The 21,175-nt window shown below is 35.6% G+C and overlaps 1 protein-coding gene across 1 annotated transcript in view; it reads right to left on the bottom strand.

Annotated features, from left to right (window-relative positions):
• CRIM1 (cysteine rich transmembrane BMP regulator 1) overlaps positions 1–21,175 on the bottom strand; it is a 175,289-nt gene that overhangs the window by 22,249 nt on the left and 131,865 nt on the right. Inside the window, exons 8-9 of the mRNA XM_036380356.2 lie at positions 14,240–14,368; positions 2,384–2,540 (exon numbers count right to left, since the gene is read on the bottom strand). Of these exons, the coding sequence (XP_036236249.1) occupies positions 2,384–2,540; positions 14,240–14,368 (286 nt within the window). The remainder of the gene's footprint in view (positions 1–2,383; positions 2,541–14,239; positions 14,369–21,175) is intronic.

Raw genomic sequence — 21,175 nt, 5'->3', positions numbered from 1 at the left:
TGGATCCTATGCTCAATGTTTCCTCGTCTTTTTTCACAAAGGCAGATAATACTATTCAAACTTTTGGCACAGATGTACGAAACAAAGAACAGACATGGGAAGTTATAGAACATGATCTAGCAAGATAGAGGAGAAATAAATGATGTAAATCTCTAGAAAGCCTGGCTTCAAGCTGTAGAAAACTTTGATTTTTAGTTAAAAGGCTGAGAATAATGAATTGCAATACAGTAGAGTGGAGAATGAAAGACTTAATGTATTCCTATCCCATCAAAAGGAATGCTTCTTTCCATTACTGTGTAGAGCTTTTAAACAGTGAGCTTTATCTAGCAGATTTTTTCAGACAATTATGAAAAGGTTTTGGCTTCTTTAAAGATGCACCAACTCAATATTTCCAATTACTAACTTTTAACAGTCTTAAAAAAAGGTCATAAATATGATGATTAATCCCTAACTGCTCACTCTCTAATTCACTTTTCTTTTAATATTTCCTTCTTTTGTGTCCTATTTGCGACTAAATGTTTACATTAAAATAGAGATTTGTCCTCCCTTACACTCCATGTTTTTAATGAGCACAACACACCTGGAAGCCAAATACATGGTACTTTAAAAAAGAATTTGGCACAGTAGCAGTAAACTGAACAAATATGCTATACAACCACAAATCTAAATAATTTTCACACCAAGGTAAAACTCAAAGTGAAATGATCCTAAAATAGTCCTCGACACAACTTTAGCTCTTTATATTACAAACAGTTCCATATGAAGATATCTTTATATGTTATTAATTTCATTCAGTGTAATTTTTCATGTATTTTGTAGTGAATGACAAGATTCGAGCGCTCATTTCCAATTTCTAAAAAATCAACTGAAAACTTTATTAAACATTCATTATTTAAAAATATCAGCCATTGTGCATAATAAAATTATATTCTGCATGTAAGCACATAATTTAAATTGAATACTATTCTCCAAATAGTGTAAAAAGATTTAAAGTTCATATATTTTTCAGGTGCACAAAAATGTATGGGAAAAATCATCCCAAATACAGGGTTCCTGAAAACACTGGCATCATCTTGAAATCAACTAGTTTTTAAAACAATCTTACAACTACCATACTATGCCCATTAAAATGTGCTGTCATTTTTAAAGTGCTTCTGCTATATAGTTCACTTAGATTTTCTGATAAAACTGTTTAGCACACACTCGAGCAAAAAAAAAAAAAGGAAAAAGAGTGTGGTTCAGCTCATCTAAGTAAAAAAAATCACATACATGAATTGTAATTATTCTCTGTAGGTCAATGTATTAAACTCATGATACATAAAGAATAAAATTACTGCTCTTTACAGGATTCCTTTTCTGTAACTTCCCTCTGGTTCTACTTTCTCTCACTTGCAAAACTGACAGTAAGTCTCAGCCAGTCCTGAAGTCAACATGCCTGATGATAATTTTATTAACTCCTTAATTTAAAATCCCTTCTTTTCCTCTCTCATTTACTATTCAGTGTACTAAGAGGACACACCACAGTAAAAATGGCTATTAAAAAGACTGCAACATTTATGAACAAGGGCCAAAGAGAATTCTAAAATGAAGCAGAAATTTAAGGAGTATTACTATCAAAAACTACGAGTTGCAAAAAATAGAAAAATTTGAATGTTATCTGAAGATCTCCTGTCACGAGGTAGAAATTAAACTATAGTGAAAAGCAGGCAGTAACATGGAATGAACCCATACAAAATATAATTTTCTGGTAAAATATATAGAGATACCACCAGAACTAATTACTAAGAAACTTCTGCAACAAAAGACCCACTCAGTTTTCATCACCTGTTTCACAACCATAAATATTTACTTTTATGGAAAAAGAAGTCTACCAAAAATACAGATTTTGAATGCATTTACAAAAACATAGATAAGATAAAATACTATTCTTCACAAATCCTGTAATTAACAAAAATCTCTTACTAAAACTAGTCTGCTCTCATATCAAGGTTAAAAGAAACTTGAAATATTAGATAATAATTTGAATAAAATAAATGGGCTATAAATTGGAAGTTCCTCAAAGCATGCCAAAAGAATTTCAAAAAGCTACATGTGAGAGATATTACTTGTAAGTAGCTTTCTCATCTTGTTTGTCAAATTCTTCAACAAAATTTAAGCACTGCTTTCCTTTTATAATCTGCTGGTTTTTGAGCTTCTCTTTCTAAATGTGTTGATCCAAATCCATTTTGAAGAATACTGCACTCCCACATCCGTAATGATGTTTCTATTTTCCTACTTCCCCCCGCTGTGCCACAGGCAAACCCAAGTGGATATGCCTGGACTTTTGTGTCTTTCCCGTAGACGGGGGTTGCATGAAGCGTGCTTTCAGGATGAGAATACGTACAAGTATCCAAAGGGACAGTACTTGTCACATACAATGGGTTTGCACTTCTTGGGCCGTGGCCGGCACTGACAGATCTCACAGTTGTGGGCGTCAGTCTGGAAGCCGAAGGAACAATCCAAGGAACAGCCCGAAATGAGGCCGGTGCACAGCTCCTCCCCTGCAAGGACACACACAGCTTATCACAACATGAACACGGCTTATACCAAACACATCCTCAGCACACTGAACCTTCTGCTCCCTTTCACTTTGTCACTTTCTTAATACTGCTAGGCCTTACCTTTGGACTGTCCTGTTTTTAAAAGATTTGACAGAATTCTCCAGTAACAACCCAAACTGTATGAGCAGACACTACAGGATTCTTCAGTTCCTGTCAGCAGCTTGGGGAGTACCACCTGGTACCACAAACTAACGTGGTTTTATGAACAGATACTCGGCCAATTGGAGTCCAACATCCATCACTCCACTGGCTTTTAATAACACATCTAAAATAACATATAATAGCCACACATTATATGGGTTTAGTAGGCTTTTGTTCAATATAGATAATCTTTACTTATCGTCTACTTATTTTAAATAAATAGTGAAAGGGTGGGATATATTAAAAACTTTTATTTTTTTATGCTGTTTGCTGTCAACTTGATTAAGATCTGCTTTTTAAAAATATAACTGCAACACCCTAAGATGTGATTGAAGCTTAGAGATGCTAGACTAAAAGATCTGTTTCTTGAAATCCAGTACCAAGTTTTCTGCCTCTTGTAGTGGCATAAGGAAGATGTTGAACTGCCGGCATCTCAATTTTTCTGGTACAGAGATAAATAAAGGTCATTATATCCCCTCATTGCAATTTACTATTTTGAGATTGATCAGTTTCTTTTTGCTTTTCTTGAAAGAAGAAATGCCAGAAAGACCACTCTTAATGTATTGTGAGATACAATGTTCTTTTATTAGTTGCAGAGGTGAGAGGAAACAGAGAATTATGGGTTTTTTTACACTAAGGATGCAGAACACAAGGGAAAGAAATGACCATTATTACAATAGCCAAAGTGAGATCAAAATAGAAAAAGAGGGTCATACAATTAAGATTCTTCAATAGAAGAATATGATGGGTGATATCCAAAGGCCTGACTTCAAGAGTGATATTTAAAGGATGGCTGATCTCTAGCTGGAACACTCACACCACTACGAAGTCTTGGCTGGACAGAGGTCAGCTGAAGATTATTCTTCCAGATGTGCTCCTCAGTTGAGACCTGAAGACCACTTTCCTTCAGGGGGATGAACATTTAGGGACATGGCTTTTTCAAAGAGGAGATCAATTATTAATACTGAGTTATTCTCTAAAATGGCAATTTTCTGAAGGAAAACTACAGAAGGAATCTTGCTTTACTTAAATGCTTCTCCTTTTGTTTTTGTAATGTTACATTTAAGATTCCAAAATATTGACTTAACCAGATGTGGCTAAGCCAAGTGTTTCCTTATCTATTCTACCAAGTTAATGCTTACTTGGTAAAGAAGGCATTTGTTCCTTGCTGTGTCAGAATGAGACCAAAGCCTCAGGGAAAACCAGCAAATCCACTGCCTATTTCTGAGGTGGAATTTGGGTATGCAAGTGCAATCCAACATAAGAGTCTCCTTATTCCAAACAACAGAGCTCAGTTTAAATAGGATGAATATAATCAGGGTCGTGGCTCTCACCTCTCCCCTTTTATGCAAATTTGGTGTCTGAAGCAAAAAGGGTGTGCAAGTTTGGGGTTGCTTTTGCCATTCAGAATACAGAAAAAAAAAAGCCAGATCCTTTCATAACCTCTAGAGATTGTGTCTGGAAGCAGAGAATCAATACCACAAGATTTAAGCTTTTACTCTTGGTCAAATCTAACCTTTGCACAGCAACTGCAGCCCTTGTTTTAGGTTCTTGCTTTAGAGAGAAACACATACATAAAGATCTTCATGAAGTTTTACACATTTCTGGAGGATTAAGTCAGGCTGATCTACAAAGAATACTAACCTTTTTAATATGTAGCCACTAATGCTGATTTTAAAACATTATAATGCAGAGGAAACTGTGATATTTTTCTCTGGTAAAGAGTGAGTTATGTGTAATACACAGACTTTTTTTGAGGCAAGTTAAAATAATGAGAATTTTTCTTTAATTTATGAGCTTTTATACTAGGATGTTTGTACAGGATTATTCCCTAGCAACACACAGTGATAATAAAATTAACTAAACTTTTCATTATGCAACACTTTATAGGGTAGTCATAATTTTTAAAGCTAGGCTTGAACTTTATAAAGAATGTACAGAGAAGGGTAGGATGTGTGGAAGGATACCTCCAAAAATACTTAAGTGAAGTTATGACCTTTGATATAATGTAAATTATGATCATCTCCCGCAGATGCTCAGCACTGATCTGAGCAGAAAATAACCTGGAAATGCACAGGCTGAACTGAGCAGAACTATTCCTTTTCTGAAGCATACTTTGTCAGGGAAATGAAATACTTACATGGCTGTGTATAAACAGTAGAATCATGAAGACAGGTGAAGAAAAAAGAAGGTACATATGCAAAGGCATGGGACAAATAAATAGGTATCTTAAAAAAGTAAAATGAAGAGCTGGAAACAATTAAAAAAATCTAAAAAAAAACAGAAAAAAGAAGAACTTTTTTTTCTTGGCATATTTCTCTATCTTATTTGTCTCCAGATTATCTGTTAAGGAGAGTTATCAAGATACAACACCCAGGTTTGACCACGAAGTTATAGAAGATGGCAAAATAATGATGACTCAGAGTCCCACAGCCAAATACTTTGTTTTCAGTCTTCTATTCTGCTCTGATTTGGCTAGTGAAACTGCTTTCAGAGACAAAAAAGAAGTTTGCTACATGTAAAGTTAATATACTTTATTAGAAGGCTCAGGGTGTCTAAGGGCAGTGCTACAAAGCAGGAGGACATCCCGAGCGTCTCATCCCAAGTAGCTTACGATGTTAAATATACTTAAAACTCAAACAGTCAGCTGACATGCTAACTAGGAGATCCAGTCTCGAAGCAATATCTTCCTTGCTTAATCCTTTACATAGTGAGTTATCCTCAAAAGAATTTTCACTTTGTAAGTGGCCAAGAAAGAAAAGCACTTCAGAGCCTTGAGGTGGGTACTAGTAATCACCATTGCCTCCCAGGAACAGAAAAACAGCATATGAGAAATCATCAAAAGTCTGACTATGTCAAGCATAAAGGGAAAGTTTGGTGAAGTCAGTGCAGACAACTGTTAATGTATAAACTTTCTAGTGTTATGTCAATGTCATGTATGAGGTGATCAGAATATCCTCCACAGACCTCTGCTCAGAGTCTTTCTAATAAGATGCTGAAAATTAAATTCTGCTAAGATGCTCTTTACTGAAATTAACATCTTATTGCACTTAAATTTCTGATAGCATGACAGTACAAACGGTGGAAATAGATTTTAAATAGTTTTTGAAAAAAATCTCTATGAAGAAATGTAGTGTCATGAAACTAAGGATATGAATTCTGGTCTGCTTTCTGAATTTACATCTAATTTTCTAAATGTCTCCTATTAAAACGTTATTAAAAACATGACAACAGCAGGCAGTCTCTAAATGAAGTACCATCTGGTACAGAGTTTATGTCTACTGCACAGGCCTGATGAAAAGCACAGTCCAGCATTTTAAGCCAGGTATTTTTATCAGAAAATTAAGTGAATCACCAATGTCACAAAGCAAACATAGCTATCAGAGAAAGAAAGAAGAGAAAAAGATTGCAAACCTAAATACTCATATGTGGATCAAATTCAGTGCATACAATTGTCATCCTAACAATTTTTCTATAGCCTTAGCTATTGCTTTAAATTTATCACTACTAAATGAATTACTAATTCATTATGAAAAGATAAGTAAAACCTAGAAATTTTGCTAAGTTTTTGCATTTCAAGTGACACATACTAAAGAACAAGGAGAACTAGTTCACTAGTTCATCAAAGTCAACTGCAATGAACTGAGGAAATCTATTATGATAAAATGTTAGGAGAGTATTTGTTTGAGGAAGTTTTCCACCTCTGCTTTGATAAATTTAATGAGGAAATAGAATCCTAAATCATGAATGTATTTGCAGAGAAGAGATCCAGCCCTACCTGGTCTAATAATTGCTTCAAAAGTGTATCAGGGCAACCAGACAGGCTGCAATGAGGATATAGCAAACATTTTAAAAGCTAATGCAGAAGAAAACTACCATTCAGAGTTTGACAGAACTGCATTATGCACTTGCACGTCAATGCAACTCTTAACAGAATGGGATTAAGCTTCTGATCACAAAGTATAAGCTATTTTTTGGGTTTTGTGACTGATTAGTTATAGTGACATCACATAGGGAACTAAACTGATGGTTAGATAGGAAGTAGAAGACTAAAACAGAAACAAAATTATGAACAGGAAATTAATTAAAGGGAAAACATCTCTCATTTTGTTGCTTAGGGAAATATCTGGATTGAGGGTAGAGTTCTACATGGTTAGGAGAAACACATTCATTAATTTTTCTTATAAAACATGACCCAGATAACAATTTGCATGACAAGCTCAGAGTTCAGATGCAGGATATTGGATAATTCCAGAATGATACTGATGAGCTATGACTTTAAGAAAAGATGAATGTGTTCCTCAATGTCTCAGGGTCATAGAACTGTATTTTTACAACAAATACTTAGCTTTTTAATGTGACATTAGCTGAAATATCACATAAAATGCTGAGAGAATCAAGTACACTAGAAGGCTAGGACACTAAACATGGAAAGGTTGTTTGTCCTGAACCAATGCTGTTGTTAAATAGAACTTCTGCTTAGAACTAATACTTGGGGACTAACAAGCACTGAGTACTTACAGCAGTGAATCCCACCCACACAACAAGACCATGCAGTTTTCTCTGCCACATGCAACCACGACTGCAAAAGCAGCAGCAAAGCCTTTTTTTAGGCTTTGCCTGAAAAAGTTACCAACAGGTCCAGTTGGTAGTTCACAGTCTAGTCACAGTCTTCACTAGTCCTCACCACGCTGGCAAAAGCTATTGCTTACAGACATTGAGTCCTCTAAAGACTGCAGTACTAGCAAATACTTTGTTCTGTAGTTTTATACAATTAAACACATTATATGCTGACTTGCATATGGGAATTTCAAATTATTGGATTCATTTAGATCAATTTAATGTGATGCTGTTGCACAAATACAAGCAGAAAGAACAGCTGAAGATGAATTAGTCTTCCAAAAAACCCCATTTGTGACTTATTAATAAACAAACAGATATTAGTGAGGTATTTAAGCCTAGTCACCATTGTCCATAAGCTCCTTCTATATATCTTGACTTGTTTCCCCAATTTCTCTACACATTTACAAACCCTTTCATACTTGCAGACTATAATAAAACAGATACTGAGAGTTTCAGAAGAGCATTACACAGTTTAAGAGGAATCTCTTTGGGATATGGAGGATGGGATAACACTGTAGAAAAAAAGTCTTGAGAACTGATGATTACCAAGATATGGTGAGCATTCTACACACAAACTATCTGGTGTTTTAAAAATCTTTCCAGAAAGTATCTTATTCTCAACACTAACATCAACTCTAGTTTTAAAAGGTTGTCTGATATCTGTAAAACTGAGTAAAACTGGCTGCTGAAGGAACGAAAACCATGTTCAAAAATCAGCACCTAAGAGCAGCTGACACACTGATGTGACCCACTACAGTCGAGGTCCCACCTTGCAAACAGGACAACAAAACCATTCTGTCCCATGATAAGTTAGCAATGCCTGCATTTGGTAGAATTAACTTAGCAGTGGAATATTTCAGATACTACACAACCTCTCTTACTCAGGTACGGCATCTCAGGGGCAATGCAGCTCAACAGGAATCACAGGTCTTTGTCCTAAACTCAAACCACGGTATGCATGATTTATTCCTGATTTCAGAGTGCTCACATCCCTACCTCACATGAACCTATAAGTATTTGGAGTGTTATAAAATATTGCCCAAAAAACCTCTAAAAAGTAAACAAAATTCAATTCCATGAATTGCATGTTAGCTCTAAAAAGAGTCTTCTGCTTGAATTTCTAATAGATTGATTGCAATTCCAGCTCTTCTAAAAAAAAAACCAAACCAGAAACATTCTTTTTTCTAGCATATATATGGTATTTAAAAAGCTCTAGGCTCTTAAACTGGGATATTTATGTTTTTCCAAAATATTATTTTACATGTGGACACACTGACATTTGTATCATGAGGACTGAAAATCATCTTACTCAACAAAGTTTTGAAAAGGCATTCTATGTTGAAATACTTTTAGTTTTCAGTCCAGTATTTCACAGATAAAAAAAACAACTGCCAGAGAATACAAATAGATACATGACAAGAATTTTGTCAGTATTTCAACTTGGCTTAGGCTGGTGTCCATTTTTACAAATTTGTAGCATGGCTACACAAAGCTAGCTACATACCTTCACCAGTATTATTTTCTTGATGCTGAGGACAGATCATACCAGGAGAACTGTTTCACAGTACCTTTACAATTAAGCACTCCTCAGCCGTCCTCTCGGTGTGGATTGCTACTGCTGCTTAATCTTCGGGGGTGGGGATCTGGGGAGGCAAATTTATGAAGGAGAAAACTAGGTTACTTAACAGTAACTGGAATTCTCTGAATATATTGCCTCCACAGATCCACACTAACCCTCCCTCCTTTTGTTAGACTTAAATCATGATTCACAAAAGCTGGAAAAAAAAATGAAGGGACTGGGCACTGTGATGCTAGAAAGCCCTGGTTAAATAAATCCTCTTGTGAGTCCATTTAGGCAAATTAATTGGATATGTGCTCTAAACAAATCTAGGATTCGCATTCAACACATGAATTCATGAAAATGAAATTGAGCAGTACTATCTCAAAGGTGGAATTGCTGTATAATGATCAAGCCTCAAGCACGCTGATTTTCTTTTTTTTCACAAGGCAAGACAGGTGAAATTCTTATCTGCTTCTGTTGCACAAGATATATTGTAAGCACTAACTCCAGTATATTGTAATCTTCAGAGATCCTGCCAAAGACTCATTCTAGTGACAATACAGATAACATTTATTTGGCATGAGTTGCTCATCCTGATTCCATCCTCTTCAGGGAGCACTTCCACTATCTTGCACGTGTGCTTAGAGTTACTGCTTTTGTTCTACAAGACCATGTACTATTTTTTCCTGGTCTGAGCCTTAAATTTTTAGGAAACATGCTCCATCCTAATTTTCTATGGTTGTATTTCCTTAACTGAAGTCTTGCCTCTAATAGCTATTCCCTTTTATATCACTGCAGAAGGATAATAGACATCCTTTTTCTCTCTTACAGAATTACTCAAAAATCTAATATGCGCTCTCCTTAGCACTAAGAAAGATTACCTGGATTTTTATTTTACAACTTTTATTTTCCATGGAATTTGTTGTAAAATGGAAGTAACACTGGAAGACAACTGCTACTAAAACAGAAAAGTGTTACCTAATTCATATTTTACTCTACTATTTCCAGGAATTTTGCATTGCCTGAAGTACATTTTGTCTGATTAGTATGCAATTACTGTCTGACCTCAGTTTGACATAGAAATGAACATAGAATAAGTTTATTTAAATGGGAAAAATTAACACTGAGAGAATTTAAGTGTTGAGAATGCACATCTCTCAGTATGCACTACATACAGAAATAAAATATTCAAATTTTGACTATAAGATTGAAAGGTTAGAACTCTAACTATTGAAAAATTAATACACAAAAATGAGGAATTGAGATGTGTTTTCTCACTGCAGTCCCTGCAAAGTTTTCTTAGGCATTTTCCCATCACCGGTCCCTATGCTTTTTCAGACAGCCTGTAGATGAACCTACCTAAGTTTTCTCAAACCTACCAATCCTGCTTTTGAATGCCTATGCAACTAAATAAAGACCCACATTGCCAAGCCCAAAGTCCATGCTGGAATTTCACTCTGCTTCATCAGCTATAAAGGGAGATGGTGTGACTTGCCAGAATATTGAGGACCATGGTTCTGGTGTGTGCTAGTATAGACTGAATGATAATGTCTCCTTTTAACTCCATGGTAGAAAACGTGTTGTTCTCATTAAAGGAAAAGGTACCAAGGCTTCCAAAGTTATTTCTGTGTGTATCCATAGGATGTGTTTTGGGGAGAAGGTGGTTTCATGTTGAGGGGACTGTGCAAACGCATAATATACCAAGATTTCTTATTTTTGAATAGTGATTGCATGACTTGCTTTGACAGACAAAAGAGACCATGACACAAAGTGGAAAGTGATGCATTATAATGTGCAGGGAAAATGACCCATCTCCACCTTCTCCAGCTTCATCGCTCCATAAGGAAGCTGAAATTAATGAAACTGGATGACAGTTGCATCTTGGAACCACAAAGATAAGCCTTCTAAATGATGCAAACAATTTTTTTAATTAACAGCAACACTAATTCAATTTTAGTAAGATTTGAAATGTTAAAAAAAATATTAAACTCATACATGCTCACAGTTATATCCTGAAGATATTCTACATGTTCAATTCATTTGGGGTAAAATACTAGTCTCAGTCACAGGAGAGATTTCAAAGGGTTTTTTTTTCCATGAAACTAATCCAGGGAACAGACAAGGCCTGCAGTGCAGACAGTTGCTGAAGAATGACTTTGTGTGCAGCAGCAACTACCAATCAGCTTTAAATCCTACGTTCCTTCAATCAGCAGGCATTATTAATCCTGCCATTAGTCTTCACTGGGGCAAGAGGAGTCCTGCCTCACAAACAGGAGACCACTGGTATTCCACAAGGACTCCTCCAAATGGATTTTGTCTTCCTAAGGACTTCATTCCACTCCACTTCTCCCAATGAAAGTAAAGGCCCAGAGACTCCAAACACAAGAGCAATTGCTGCACACTACAATTTTTTCCTTATTTGCTTTTTTCTGTTTGTGTTTTGCTCTTGTATCATCTCATACCATCCTTTCTTTTCTTTTTTTTTGGTAATGCCTTTCCTGTTTGTCCTACTTGTTTTAGTTTTATTCTTGGTATTCTGCAGCAGTTCTTCCTAGATTCTGAATTTTACTTTTTGCCTTTTGTTGTCATGTAGTGCTGCTTTAGCTTCTTGATGCTTCTGGTCAGTATGATCATTCTTTCTCCCTCATCATTTGTGGCTCCATGTGTACTTACTGAACTTTCTTCCCATATAAGTCTACAGTCTGCTCAGTGATATTTTTTTCCTCCCTTCTCTTATAACTATGATCTGGCTTTGCTACTTTTAAAAAAATATTTTATTTTACTTTACAGCATGTATTTTTTCACTGCATGTTGCTACACCACGTTTTTGCATTCACTGCAGAAATGAAAAGAAGGATAAAAGACAAAGTAAACTACTTCAATTAAAATAATATTATAGAAATGTTTTGATTTGCTTCTCTCTTCCTTCTCATTTTGTAGTTGGCTTGAACGAGGTGGGATAGACTTAAAACTAAATTACAATGAGGTACCAAACAAATCTCATTATACTGTACTTACATAATCATTCCAAATAAACCTGTTTTACTTATTTCTGGTAACATGAATGTAAATGCACGCAATAATGAAGAACAAATTACACCTTCACTATGTTCTTCCACTTTATAATTTTGCATTTATTTTGGCTGAAATAACTGAAATATAACAAACGTCCAGCAGAGCTATCTAAAGATAAATTAACCAAAAATGAAACTTTATTGGAAATAGATTAATAGAATTAGGATATGATGACTTCAAATGTTAGTGTGGGCATGGGGGCCTCCTTACTGAGGCAGTTAAATTTGACTCTGTTGAGCAGCTTAGACCAGCAAAAAGCAAGTGGATGAAGAATAAAATAATGATTCTCAAAACTCCACATGAGTTGACATGAGCTAAAGAAAAGACATGTTCTGATGTCCTTAAGAGAACCAAGATGCAACTGAACAGGTTTGGACATTAAAGGATCTCAAAACACAGAGAGCAAGCACAGTACATTTTTCAGCATATCTGACCTAAGACTCCTCTCCTTCTCATTTCTCACACCCTCTTTTGTCCAGAGGAGAGCCTTGCAAGCGACAGACATTACTTGACAGAAAAATTCAATTTCTGTCAATTTGATTGATAACCACCAAATGATGAAGATTTCCAAGCTGTTATTTTTCTTCACTTCCTTAGAAAATAAAGGTTTCCTCTTTCTAAATGACTGAGATTTTTAAGCAATCTACTAGTCACATTATTTAACTGAAAAAAAGAGATGATAAATGATGCTATTAACTTTGCTTCAGAAAATTTGCTACAGTAAAATGAAGAAAATTTCAAGCAAATCTGGCAACAGAAAAATTCCCCTGAATAGGTTCTTATGCACTATTTAATCAGAAATACTCTAATCAAGAACATCCCGAGAACGTGGTTTGTGTCCATATGCAGTCTGGTAACCAGGGCAAAAGAAATCATCCTTTGGGGTGGTGGTGCATCTCCAGTGCACCATACTGGAGGGAAGGACTGCATGCACAGGCACAGATGATGAAGCTTGTCATGAATGTCCATCTTCTTGTTTGGGTCAAACTCCCCAATTAATTTAATAATAACAGAAGGAGAAGGAAAATCAAATTACAACATTAAAAGCAGACCTGAACGTTTCTAATGTTTTCCTTAGGAAGAATGAAGTAAGGCAAGTACGTGATAGCTTGGATGTAAGCTAAGGAAAGTCATCCTTCCATGAATACCTTTACAAAGGTATTATTTCTTATTTGCCATGATATTGTTATGGCTTGCCATATATTTACTTTTGTTAGGATGTCCTCTCCAACACTAATCCATTCCTAAAACTGTTTAGTTTGTACTGCTTAAGCATTTTATTTTGACCATTTCTACTTGGGACCCCTACAATAGTCATATTGGCTTACAAAGTGGCTGAGAATGAGAGGACTGAAACGAAAAGAAGAGAAACGGAGTAATACTTTGGTTGTGGAAGCCTTAGAGGTTGCAAGAAAGCTGAAAAATTACAGTAACATTACAAAGAGCTCCTAGTTTGGGTTGGCAGCCACAGAGATGCATCCTGCAGCTGAGACTAGTACTCCACAGAGGTCCTTTGTTGGCCAATTCCAAATGCCAATCTGATACTGATTTATATTTCACCTGTAAACACTGAAGTCTCAAGGAAACACATAGAGAAAAAACATTTTTCTTGATACACACTAAGTTCTCACAAGACACAGTGTTTCTCCTTTGGGAAGAAATAGATGTTAAAGCCTGCAAAAATGCTAACTAAAATATTATATATGTATATAAATAAATATAGGAATATGTTATAGAAATAAACATAAATATGGATACACTTGCATATATACAAACACCCACTCCCAAGCATATAATTTTCAAACATTTATCCTCAAAATCTAAATTTTGACAAAAAAAGCTAAGTTGAAAATAGGCTGTTTAACAATAGGATTTTCTGAATTGCAGAAACCTAGGTGCTCTTAAAATTCTGTAAAGAGAGGAAAATGAAATGTGGAATTCTCATAAGACTTCTCAAAATCTATATGAATATTAGGTCCCAAATTATTATATTTTCTAGCCAGCTGTTAATTTTTTACCTCAAAAGTCAAGCACTGTACATTTTCCTCAAAACACATTTTAAGCAAGAAAGCAATGTCAGAAATCAGGAACCAATTCTTTAAAGATGAACAACTATAAAGTACACATGTACCAACACAACATATAACCAACATTATGAATGGAACAAAACCAGCATACTACCATTTTCACATACAATTTGGTATAAAAGGTAGAAGCCACCATATTTCTGCATACTCACTAGTTTTGCACTGACAAATGCGACAACCATTTTGGTCCAGTTTGAAGCTATAGATACAGTCTTTTTCAGTCAAAGTGCAGTTCACCAAAGCCTCACAGGTGGGTGGACCTATTGTGATATATGTTGGCTCTGGAGGTAAGAAAAAAAGAACACATAAATATGAGATTCTTCAATATTTTAATTAGATTCACAAAAATCCATACATAACATAACAGTAAAATGAGTAATTTTAATTACTTTTGTTTCTGATGAATATTCTGGGTAATTTAGAAAAAATTCGATAAATGGACTTTGTTTCAAATGTACAGTCAACAAAAACAGCATGAAGCTGCAGAAAAATTTTGAAGTATCTAAACAGAAAAGGATTACCACTTTTTGTTTATTGTTCATTATGAAATCAGCTTTCCTGCTCATGCAGTTTCAAACTAAATGCAAAATACTTATTTTGCCCGCATTTCTTCAGAAGTGTTTAATCAAAATTTCATGCAGACTTTTTTGCTTTAGAAACTGAGCAGAGTTTCTCTGAAGCTGAATTGATTGATACTACCAAGCTGCACATCAAACATGTAACTCAGAAGTCAATTCGTTCTCCATGTGAATAACATCCCCTCTGCTGAAATTTACAGCAGAAGAGACTCTGAATACCAAAAGGGAATGTAAGATGCACTGCATGTGAAAGATCTCTGGAGAGCATTTATCATAGTTATTTATCGAAAACATCACTTCTTACAGTATACTTTGCAGTCCCAGATTATGCTTGCTGAGGTTGAGGAGATTATTGTCGACTGTAAATTATTTATCAACAGTATAACACTTACTTTTTGACACCATTTAAATATGCTGGAGTATGAAATTTGTTTTGATACATGGGTAGACAGATTTTGGTTTATTCTAATAACTTTGTATACTAGAGCACTAACATGCTCTAGTATACAAAGTTATTAGAATAAACCAAAATCCAGACACTTATGAAGATAACAAGAAACCTCAAAATGACCATCATAAAACAGGATTCAGGAGGAAAGCAATATCTATCTTTTCTTGAACAACTTTTTGCTCTCTGAGACTAATTTTGTCTTTCTTGTGCTTTTCATAGAACTCAGGCACTGAAGAACCAATGAGTTCACAGTTATGAGCATTATTAACATTATACAAAATATTCAGGAAACAAAAATTGCTTGATTTAAAGAACTATGAGCTTCCATTTCAGTGCTTCAACTGTTTAAGTGTACACTTCTTCTCTATCTCAAAAACTGAAGATTTATACAAAATTGAATTTAAAAAGCCTTCCATATCTAAAGTGATAAATTGTGACAATGTGGAGAAATTATATGAAGTGGAGGTGGCCATGTATTGCCAGCTTTCATCCTCAGACCACAGATGTTGCCACTTTTACCTATAGGCAGCTAGTCTTTACTTTCAGAGTAAGGGTAAAATATTATTGAATGTAGATTAACTTGTTAGAAGTATACACTGTCAAACAAAACACTGATTTCTGTGCCTATTGGCTACATTCCAGCACACAGCTTTTGCACCCATGCCTTCCAGTCAACTGAAAATTATCCTATTACAAGAAGGAACTTTTCTGCTTTCATTGTCTTTCAGAATTTTCAGCTTTCGTAGCTTCTCTCCAGCCTTGCTCTTCCCAACACAACAGTTTATGCAGGCAATGAGTGTTTTTAATCCTTTTAAAATTAGGTCAGCTAACTAGAGTTTGGAATGAAAAAACTGCATTAAAGACACTACAATTAAGTTAGATAACTTCAAACTTATCTCAGAGGTCACGGTTCAGATTATGCACTTGCTGAGTAATGCTCAAATTCTCTTGCTTGTATAATTTCTATTAGAAAAGTAGCAATACATTTTAAAATATATAGAACAGTGTCAACAGCTTTGTTCATGCACAAACTGAAGTTGCATAATGGCAACATGTCTCTCTAGATCCCTCAATTATCTTCTTATTTATTTTTTCTTTTTCCTTTTTTTTTTTTTGGTAGGGATTTAATATAAATAACAAGCTTGGAGATCAAAGGATTGGTTTCCATCAATTCTTCATTTCACAGCTCTGAGTTTGCACGTGTAGTGTAGAAGAATAGTCATAATGAGCAAACTATTTCAAAATCCATGGATTTTCAAGCGACAGCTCTTCTAGTCAAATGAAGTCTATGAAATTCTTCTCAAATCAGTTTAATAAAGTATCTGACTAAATCACATTCATGTCTAATACTTAACATTTGCAACTTCACCAAACCATTAGTTTAGGAATCGTGAACATATTGCTATATACCAATATACACCAATAACATGATAAATTTCATTAATTAATCCTGGCTGTTTAGGCCTCTGAGTATATAACCTAGTTCTGCAACCAAACTGATTTTTAGCATTGCTCCATTCTCTAACCGAAATATCCTAAACATGCACAAGGCCAGAATGCAAGAGCTACCCTGAAGCTACAGTCAGGTCACTGGTCAGCCCCCACAAACCTTACACTTCAAATGACAAAGAGGCCACAGGAATCTTGTACTCACAGGTAGATAAAACCAGTACAAATCATAAGAATCATTACTGCTGCCCAGAGCAAAGTTCACTGACACAAGCCAGAGAACTGAAGGAGACTGCAGCTTTACCATCTGACTGCAGATGTGAGGTAAAACATGTTGACAAAAGAAGCAAAAAAACCCTTACTGAAAGTTGAGATGCAGGTTAGTTAGTATTCATTGATCCACTTGGGTGTAAACTAAAGCTAGGGAGAAAAAGGATTGTTTCACTCCCTATCATTAAAGTCTACCCCTCAAAATAACTTCCCTGTAATTGCAGGTGTAACTTAACATCTAAGGAAACCATCCATAATTTTATCTATCTATCTATCTATCTATCTATCTATCTATCTATCTATCTATCTATCTATCTATCTATCTATCTATCTTCTGTAAGTTTTGGAGGCTTTCCAAAAGGCAACATCTGTATTTTGATGCTCCTTTGCCTTGGACACATGGACACAATTTTTGTGCCTTTGATACATGAAATAATAAGGTATTTCTTATAAAAGATGAAATTAAACGGTTGTTATATTAATTTGAAAAGTTTTTGTTCGTCCTCTATTCATTATATTTTATTATTCTGTTACCTTCCACTTTTGGGCCAGCTTTCAGCATCCTCAGTGTTTCCAGTCAAGCCTACAAATCTGTTTCTTTTTCCCTTCTCTCCCTAAAGGTAAGCCCTGAGATACAGTAATTTTATATGCATGCCTGCTTCTCAATGAGCTGCAAACAGAGGACAAAAGAAATAATTTCATTCCCTACCCCCACATGTGCAAAAATGCAGCCAGGAAAAAAAAAAAAATCAGGCCTTTTCACTTCACTAGGCAAGACTCAACAAATAAAGCCAGATCTGCTCTACCAGACTTCTGGCTATTTGAATAGGCAAGCAGTAGCTAAGCTTGAAAAAGCATGTACCACCACACGATCTGAACTGGGCTTTCACTGCTGCTCTGGGTAGAAAGGGCTGAAGAAAGATCCAGTGCACAAATGCACAGACAATGGGTGGGAAAAACGGGTGCTGTTTCTGCCTGTGTGCTTTACCAACAATGCAACTATACCATAGAAAGAAAGAGAGAAGGAAAGAAAGAGAAGGGGATTGAAGAGAGTCTGGATGAAAACAATGGATTATTTAATGGAGCACAGATTTTGCTGATGCCAAGCGCTTATATTTAAAGGCAGATTCCTATTAGAACACTACGCTCCCATATATCCTCTCTGATACCTTCTCTGCTGAATTTTGGTGCAGATTATCATTTTGCTTGCTGTGAGGTTGCTAAAAATATGAGAATTAAGTCTTTCCAATGCCATTTACTTAAAAACAACTTTTAAAATCTACAGCAGATATTTCAGCTGTTGGTGGATCTTCAGTCTGACTAGACCACTGAAAAATACTACAATATGTGATCAAACCCTGAATCTCATCATTCCAGCCTGAAATCAAACTGCTTTTATGATGAAAGAACAGTGGCATTCAAGTAATGTCTGGAGCTCTCTTTGTCCTTAAGCACCTATATTAACCATATCAACACAAAAACTGATTGTAAAAAAAAAAAGGTGGTATCAAGATAGAATAGTATTTTCAAATTTTTTCCATCTAGAATACTTCTGTAATATGAGCAAAAACAATCCCGACATCCTTCTTGCTTTAATTTCTGAGACCTCCCACTTCTCCTGAGTGCTGTGACACAGCTTGTAGTACAAAGAACAGGTATTTTCTTCTGTTAACAATGTGAACTACTATACATACATGCACAAGAACAAAGGATGGTCAATTTGGTCTAGTACTGAGCCCTAAATTTGTTATACTGAGGTACTAAGATACTGCTCAAGTATTCAGATATGGAGAGAAAGTGGTGCACCCATGTTTCAGTGGAGGCAGGGAAAATTTGTTTCTCAGGATTACAATTTTATTATACACACAATTTGATAAATTGTTTTTAAAAAAAGGAAGAGAATGAAAACTGAAATATACCATTGACTGCTATAGCCTTAGAAAACAAATAAAAATAAAGGAAAAAAAAAACCAGGAACAATTTAAAAGTTATTGCAATCTTGTTAACGTCTACTGTTAAAAAAAGATTTAATTATAATTACATAAATTACACAAAAGACAACTAACTAACTAAATAGCATCCTTCTTAAGCGTGGAACCAGAATGAAAAATTATACCCACCTTAACATCATATTCTTAGTTCAAAATCTGTACTGTAGCCATAGAGTTTGTATCAGAAAGCAAAGAGAGATTACACTTAACTACCCTTCTGCAAAGCCAAATATATTATGAGAGAACCAAGAGTTCAGTTTTGGTTTGTGTGAAGGACAAGAGGGACCTGCAGCGGCAGAAGCAGAGCCTGCAGGTACAAGGAAGTGATGGTTTCCCTCCATTTAGCACCTGGAAGCCTACAGCTGGAGCAGTGGGCACCTTTGGGCTCTCAGCAGAGGAGAAACACAGACACACCTGAGCAAGTGTGTGACAGGGCCACCGAGCTGGCCAGGGCTGGAGAGGTGGCACATGAGGACAGGCTGAGAGACAAAGCAGGGCTTGCTCAGCCTGGGGAAGGAGGGTCAGGGGGCATCCTACTGCTCTCTACCACTCCTTAACCCCAGGGTACAAAGATGGCAAGGCCTGGCTAATCTTGGACGTGGCTCCAAGCTAGGATGAGAGGCAACAAACACAAACAGGAAATGGGAAATGACAACTTGATAAAAGCTGTTTTGATCTTTCTTTTAAACTACATGGGTCATCAAACTATGACATGGTCATGGAGACTTGTGTGATCTCCATCCTTCAAAATATTCAAAATTTAACTGGGACAAGGCCTCGACATCCTTCTGTCACAGGACCTGCTTTAAGAAGGAGATAGGACTAGAAAAAATCTCTGGTGGTCCTTTCCAACTAGCATGACTCCATGAATTTCACTTTCATATAAACTCAGGACACTACCAGTTAAAGCAGCAATATCCTTGATGAATCCTAATCAAGGAACTGAAACCAGAAGACAAATATTTCAATTTCTGATGATTTCTGTATGCTTTTGCCAAGTACTGATTACCTACTTTTTCCAAAATAAGTACACGTTTGCCTAACGCTATCTCTCTGAATCTACTTCACGAGTTAAAAACTAGCTTTTTTATTCAGGAAGCAAAATTTCTTCCAGGTGTTTGTAAGAGCAATTCTCTGTTAAGAATTATTTAGTAACAGCCACAACCAGCTTTAATCAGTCTCATTTTTTTATGCTCCTTTAAGTTAATACATTATGCAGGCTTTACCTCTCGGCAAGGTACTTTTATTATTAATATTACGTGAAAAACAATCTCTTTGCTTTGTTTAATTTGGAATGCAATATGTTAACTGCAAAAAGGTTTTGTTTCATACTTTCAGTAATATCATGTGAGGGAAATAGCTACTCCATGGTTTTACAAAGTTGGTTGTAAGTAGGGAAGTAACTATTGTATTCTAAGCTTCTTCCTCTGCACAACATTTCTTCTGACTAAGTGCAACAGAATAGGATTCTAGGATGTCGAACATCTCTTTTGTTTTCATAAAATGAAAACCTCTTCTGGGGAAAAAAAAAATAAAAATCACGTTTTAAATAAGGAGAAAGATTTCCAGCATGAATAATAAAGAACATGCCCATGTTTGGGGAAAGTGAAATAGCTCCCTCTTCTGTAGTAATTCATAACACAGACTCCACCTTTAAAAGAAGTAAGATGTTTTGTTCCTATGAAACCAGTATCAAATGACTCAAAGAAATTAAAAATCAGTGCATTCAAGCATTTACCATAAAAAAAAAGAAAAAAACCCCAAATAAACTGTAGTCTAACATTTTACCTAATGTTTTAAGTGATAACTGGCTCAAAACTGGGCCTGAAGGGTGTGCTGCTCAACAGCCTTTCATTTGAGTCTGCATACTTGTTTAAATTTTGTCTACTGTCCAAAAAAGTTAACTGCAGCCTACTAAGCAGCAGCATGTGTGTTTACTTAAGCTTCCTGTAAAAACATTCATATCATTCCAAGAGTGACTAAATGTTTTCCATCCTCATAGTTCGCATTCCAGCCCTCCCCGCCCCTCCAATTCATTACATGAAAAATATCAGTCCTGAGTCCTGGGCTAAAGAATTTCCTTCCTGGGTTTGAAATACCTAATGCCTCACAGGAAATTTTTTCCCAGAATTAAGCTGTGTCGGCTATCAGGGTTCAACAATTCAGCATCACATAACAATTTATAAATGTATGCAAGGACTTAGGTGATACAATTTTCTAATGTCACAAGTAACTCTGAAAATACATTCATTGATACCTCCAAACACATAGTTCGGTTTGGCAGGCATTTGTCTCAAATGTTATTCATGCTGCCAACCTGAAACTACTAAATATGTATTTTTTTCTTTG

Source organism: Molothrus ater, chromosome 3 (genome assembly GCF_012460135.2).
Source record: "Molothrus ater isolate BHLD 08-10-18 breed brown headed cowbird chromosome 3, BPBGC_Mater_1.1, whole genome shotgun sequence".
Lineage (NCBI taxonomy): Eukaryota > Metazoa > Chordata > Aves > Passeriformes > Icteridae > Molothrus > Molothrus ater.
The sequence above is the reverse complement of the archived record's forward strand: the minus strand, read 5'-3'. Positions and strand labels throughout refer to the sequence as shown.